We start from the raw sequence: 6,342 nt of genomic DNA, 5'->3' as shown, positions 1-6,342 counted from the left end.
TCCCTCCTTCCTTCCCTCCCTCTCTCCCCCTCTCCCTCCCTCCCTTCCTCCTTCCCTCCCTCCCTTCCTTCCTTCTTTCCTTATTTTTTTTTTTAGACAGAGTCTCCCTCTTGTTGCCTAGGTTGGAGTGCAGTGGCGCGATCTCGGCTCACTGCAACCTCTGCCTCCTGAGTTCAAGCAATTCTCCTGCCTCAGCCTCCCGAGTAACTAGGACTACAGGCATGCACCACCACGCCTGGCTAATTTTGTATTTTTAATACAGACGGGGTTGGCCATGTTGGCCAGGCCGGTCTCGAACTCCTCACCTCAGATGATCTGCCCGCCTCAGCCCCCCAAAGTGCTGGGATTACAGGCGTGAGCCACCGCGCCCAGCTTCTTTTTTTTTTTTTTTTTTGAGACAGTGGAGTCTCACTCTGTCACCCAGGTAGGAGTGCAATAGTGTGATCTCGGCTCACTGCAACCTCTGCCTCCTGGGTCAAGTGATTCTCCTTCCTCAGCTTCCTGAGTAGCTAGGATTACAGGCATCTGCCACTATGCCTGGCTAAATTTTTTTGTATTTTTAGTAGAGATGGGGTTTCACCATGTTGACCCAGCTGGTTTTGAACTCTTTACCTCAGGCGATCCACCCACCTTGGCCTCCCAAAGTGCTGGGATTACCGGTGTGAGCCACTGTACCTAGCCTCCACTCTTCTTTTTCTTTGTCATATATAGAATCATGAACTTTTACAGCAAGAAGGAACTTTAAAGATCAATCACTCCCCTTATTATACATTTAAGGCCTTGAAGGTTGAATGGTTTGACCAGGGTTACACAGAAAATTAAGCAGCAGAACAGAGACTTAAATCCAGCTTTATTCATTTTCCATTTTTCCTCCTATCATTCAGTCTCCATGGAAGAAGAATATTCTACAGTTTTTCATCTTGGAACAGTATTTGTTTTTTCTTTCGAGACAAGGTCTTGCGCTGTTGCCCAAGCTGGAATGCAGTAGTGCAATTATAGCTCACTACAGTTGTGAAATCCTGGGCTCATGTGATCCTTTCACCTCAGCCTCCCAGGTAGCTAGGACTACAATGAGCGCATGCCACCACATCCGGCTATTTTTAAATTTTTTTTTTATAGAGATGACATCTCGCCATGTTGCCCAGGCTACTCTCAAACTCCTGGCCTCAAGTGATCTTCCCACCTCGGCCTCCCAAAATGCTGAGGTTACAGGCGTGCGTGAGCCACCATGGCTGGCCTTGAGCCGTATTTCATTTGTGCTTTTCTGGCAGAGAACTTGTTGCTTCCTTATTTGAAAGTAGCCTTCGCACCACTGCACTCCAGCCTGGGCGACAGAGCGAGACTCCATCTGAAAAAAAAGAAGAAGAAAGTAGCCTCAGCTGAGTGTCTTCTCCAGTAATGACCAGTGTAATGCTTGCTATTCTAGGAGCCATGTCTGACCAGGACGTTTGGAAGATCATATCCATGCCGGAGGCTCTTGTGAGGAGATGAGTTGGTAAAGAGAGCGGCCGGGATGAAGATGCTGCCAGGAGTGGGCGTGTTTGGAACTGGCAGCTCCGCCCGAGTTCTGGTCCCACTGCTGAGGGCAGAAGGGTTCACTGTTGAGGCCCTGTGGGGGAAGACTGAGGAGGAGGCAAAGCAGCTTGCTGAGGAGATGAATATCGCCTTCTATACCAGCCGGACTGATGACATCTTGCTGCATCAAGACGTGGATCTGGTGTGCATCAGCATCCCCCCTCCACTCACCCGGCAGATATCCGTGAAGGCTCTAGGTACGCCCGGCAGGCCACGGCAGGGGCAGATCGTGTCTCCCTCTGGGCAGTCCTCTGAGGGTCACTCCCCTCCTCTGAACTCTCCGTCCTAGGCTCGCATCTGCAGGGAGGAGAACTCTGGGACATCACTTGTCCCTGAAGCAGTGCTTGGGGAGGGCATATTGGGAGTTCTTATAACTATAGGAGAAAAAAGACATAGCCTAACCTACCTCCCATCTATAAATCCCTGAACAGAAATTAAGGAAATACTCTAAGAGACAGCCATCAAGGGGCTGGAGATGGTTCATAAACTTTGAGGTCTATGTGAAGTTAGAGGTCCGAGCCCTGGGCGCCGGGGAATTGCTTGTGACTGGTGTGTTTGTTCTCCCATTTCTGGGGCATACAGCACCACAGGAAGGAGAGGCTGTGTAGCAAGGCTACCATTTCCCATGTTTTGTCAGCGTTTGACTATAGTGAGCACACACCCTTCCTGCCGAATTGCAGTCTTGTATTGCCAGAGGACAGGAAGGCTCTGACAGCATTGGCTTCCCTGACAAGATCCATTGACAGCCTGCTCACATGACATCTCCACTCCCTTGGGAAATTTTGGCTTGGTAACCTCCTGCCCCTGGCTGGGTGTGGCCTGCTGAGCTGTTCTCCTGCAGTTCCCATTGGTCTCTTTCTAGTCAACTGGAGTCAACTTCTTCTCTTTATCTAATATAAATCAGAACCTAGTTTAGTTAGTAAACCAGTAAACATTCAGCCAGCTATTTTTATTTTAGTTTAGTTTAGTTTAGTTTAGTTTAGTTTGAGACGGAGTTTCACCGTTGTTGCCCAGGCTGGAGTGCACTGGCGCAATCCCGGTTCACTGCAACCTTCGCCTCCTGGGTTCAAGTGATTCTCCTGCCTCAGCCTCCTGAGTAGCTGGGATTACAGGCACCCGCCACCATACTCAGCTAATTTTTGTATTTTTAGTAGAGACAGGGTTTCACTGTGTGAGCTGGGATGGTCTCGAACTCCTGACCTCAGGTGATCCATCCGCCTCGGCCTCTCAAAGTGCTGGGATTACAGGTGTGAGCCACCGTGCCCAGCATTTTTTTTTTTCTTTTGAGACGGAGTCTCGCTCTGTCACCCAGGCTGGAGTGCAGTGGCGCAATCTCCGCTCACTGCAAGCTCCGCCTCCTGGGTTCACACCATTCTCCTGCCTCAGCCTCCCAAGTAGCTGGGACTACAGGTGCCTGCCACCATGCCCGGCTAAATTTTCTGTATTTTTAGTAGAGACGGGGTTTCACTTTGTGAGCTGGAATGGTCTTGATCTCCTAACCTCATGATCCGTCCGCCTCAGCCTCCCAAAGTGCTGGGATTACAGGCGTGAGCCACCATGCCCGGCCTACATTTTTTTATTATTATTATTATTATTATTATTTTAATTTTTTTAGATGGAGTCTCACTCTGTTGCCCAGGCTGGAGTATGCATTGGCACAATCTTGGCTCACTGCAACCTCCACCTCCCAGTTCAAGCAATACTCCTGCCTTGGCCTCGCAAGTAGCTGGGACTACAAGCGTGTGCCACCATGCCTGGCTAATTTTTGTATTTTTAGTAGAGATGGGGTTTTGCCATGTTGGCCAGGCTGGTCTTGAACTCTTGACCTCAGGTAATCCACCCGCCTTGGCCTCCCAAGGTGCTGGGATTACAGGCATGAGCCACCACACCCAGCCGCAATTATTTTTTTTAGTGCCTCCTGTGTGCCAGTCACTGTCCTGATGTCATTTTGGACATTCAAAGCTGTGTTAGATTGGACCCCTCCCTGCCTTCAGATTTTATAGTCCAATTGAGGCAACTAGGAATAACACACATTACAAGGTAGATGACAGAAGACATAGTCACAATTCAAGTAGCATATACTTACTTGACTGAGTAACTGTTTTATGTGAGGTGATAGGAGCCAAGTGTCTCTTTGATGCAGCTGAAGATCTCTAGGTCCAGGAATTGGTGCCATGAGGCTGTCCTCCACTCTTCCTGACCACTGCCATGGTGGAAAACCTCGGGGTCTGCTACTTATCTCTCCCTCATTCTGAGGAATGTCATACGAAGGTGTCTGTCATCTCTGGTCCTGTGGGTGGGGAAGGATAAATGTTCATTGAAGTGAGAAAGAACTTTAGTCTGTCTGGTTGTCAATTTGGAGCAAGTAAGTTTTGGCCTTATTGTTTGTTTCTTCCAGAGAGCTCTCTCTGAGGATGTGTGACATTGGAGTTATTCATTCATTGGTCACCAAATACTTGGGAGGTCAGACGGTGGCTCCCAGATTGAATTCAGAAATAGACCTAAGTCAACACTTTAGCAGCAAGTTGGTTCAAGGGGAAGCAAGCCGCTATGGTCACTTGACTCCTTGCCATCCCTTGTGGCTTGAATGCAGGCTGGAAAGGTGAGGTGTGTCCAGAGCCAGAGCCCTGGAGGCTCTCTGTCTTCTTCCTGAATTTTAGGGTTCCCCACGTAGACCATTTCCAAGCTGTACAGGAGGAAGGAGAAAACCCCAGGGTTCTTTGGCAGCAAGCTTGCTTTTTTTCTGGTTCTTGGTATGCTCCACCAGCAGCATCATCACCTGGGGTTTGTTAGAAATCTGAATTCTCAGCCGGGTGCGGCGGCTCACACCTTTAATCCCAGCACTTTGGGAGGCCGAGGCGGGCAGATCGTGAGGTCAAGAGATCGAGACCATCATGGCCAACATGGTGAAACCCCATCTCTATTAAAAATATAAGAATTAGCTGGGCATGGTGGAGGGCGCCTGTAGTCCCAGCTACTCAGGAGGCTGGGGCAGGAGAATCGCTTGAACCCAGGAGGCGGAGGTTGCAGTGAGCCGAGATCATGCCATTGCACTCCAGGCTGGGCGACAGAGCGAGATGCCATCTCAAAAAAAAAAAAAAAAAGAAAAGAAAGAAATCTGAATTCTCAGCTAGGCAACATAGTGGGATCCCGTCTCCACAAAAAAAGTTTAAAAGTTAGCCAGGCATGGTGGCAGATGACTGGTGCCAGCTACTCGGAAGGCTGAGGCAGAAGGATCGCTTGAGCCCAGGAGATAGAGGCTGCAGTCAGCAGTGATCATGCACTCCAGCTTGAGTGACAGAGTAAGACTGTCTCAAAGGCAAACAAACAAAAAGAAATCTAAAGTCTTAGGCCCCAGTCCAAACCTACTGAATGTCTGGGATCCAGCTATCTGTGTCTGAACAAGCCTTGCAGGTGACTCTGGTGGACATTAAGGATTGAGAGCCACTGATCCAATCATTTTGAATTAAACTGAGGCCCAGGAACATTAAGGAATGACACCTTGGTTACATTTCACCAAGTCTTCGTGCTGTGATTTTTCTCTCCTTGCTAGAGCTTTGTATTTTTACCTTACTTCTAAGGCCATGCGATCATTTCTTGCCCTTGTTGTTACTAGTTTTTCCTAAAATTAATGATTGAACTTACCTTCCAGAGATAGACTTTTCATATGACAGCTCTTTTTATGGCATCTTGTTTTCTGCTTTGGTCTTCATCTTCTACCTCCGATTTTATCCTTAAAGCTTTCCTGTCAATTTCTTAAAGGGGAGAGGGGAAGAGCCCTAATATATTTCATTCTTCAGTTCAGAAGTGGTTCAGGAAATTGTATTTTAAGTGCAAGGTGCCCCAGCATTTTTGCCACAGTTGAATGTTTTCTTAAGTCTGTCACCTTTAAAAGGTGGGCTTCTGTGCCCAATTCTTGGCACTTCTGTGGTTCATTAGAAAAACACTTTGCAGGCCAGGCGCAGTGGCTTATACCTGTAATCCCAGCACTTTGGGAGGCCGAGGCGGGCAGATCACGAGGTCAGGAGTTCGAGACCAGCCTGACCGACGTAGTGAAACCTCGTCTATACTAAAAATACAAAAATTAGCTGGGTGTGTTGGCGCGCGCCTGTAATCCCAGCTACTCAGGAGGCTGAGGCAGGAGAATCGCTTGAACCCAGGAGGCGGAGGTTGCAGTGAGCCGAGATCGCACCACCGCACTCCAGTCTGGGCGACAGAGCGAGACTCCGTCTCAAAAAAAAAAAGAAGAAAGCATTTTTGTAGAGACAGGATCTCACTATGTTGTTCAAACTGGCCTCAAACTCCTAACCTCAGGCAATCATCCTACTTTGGCCCCCGCAAAGTGCTGGAATTATAGGTAGGAGCCACTGTACCCAGCAGATTTCAGCTTCTCTAATCTCTCCCTTGACTTCCTGGCAGGAAAGCTAGATAAACTCAGGTAGACATGTCTTTCATGGCTACCCAAAGACCCTGTACAACTAGCCCGCAGGAGCCTGTTTAACTCAAGATGTTCTTTCAGTCCCACGCTGATACTATTGGGTCCTAAGTTTAAGCATGCTGTTGTTCAGGGTTGGGCACGGTGCCTCACACCTCTAATCCAGCACTTTGGGAGGCCAAGGCGGGCAGATTGCTTGAACTCAGGAATTAAAGACCAGCCTGGGCACTGGCTAATTTTTGTATTTTTAGTAGAGATGGGGTTTTGCCATGTTGGCCAGGCTGGTCTTGAACTCATGCCTGTAATCCCAGCACTTTGGGAGGCCAAGGCGG

At 48.6% G+C, this 6,342-nt stretch overlaps 1 protein-coding gene across 1 annotated transcript in view; it reads left to right on the top strand.

Annotated features, from left to right (window-relative positions):
* GFOD2 (glucose-fructose oxidoreductase domain containing 2) overlaps positions 1–6,342 on the top strand; it is a 53,013-nt gene that overhangs the window by 39,536 nt on the left and 7,135 nt on the right. The window contains exon 2 of the mRNA XM_011996707.1: positions 1,427–1,772. Within this exon, the coding sequence (XP_011852097.1) occupies positions 1,514–1,772 (259 nt within the window). The 5' untranslated portion in view covers positions 1,427–1,513. The remainder of the gene's footprint in view (positions 1–1,426; positions 1,773–6,342) is intronic.

This window comes from Mandrillus leucophaeus, unplaced genomic scaffold, assembly GCF_000951045.1.
Source record: "Mandrillus leucophaeus isolate KB7577 unplaced genomic scaffold, Mleu.le_1.0 Scaffold522, whole genome shotgun sequence".
NCBI lineage: Eukaryota > Metazoa > Chordata > Mammalia > Primates > Cercopithecidae > Mandrillus > Mandrillus leucophaeus.
Note: the sequence above shows the minus strand (reverse complement) of the source record. Positions and strands in the feature narration are given on the sequence as shown.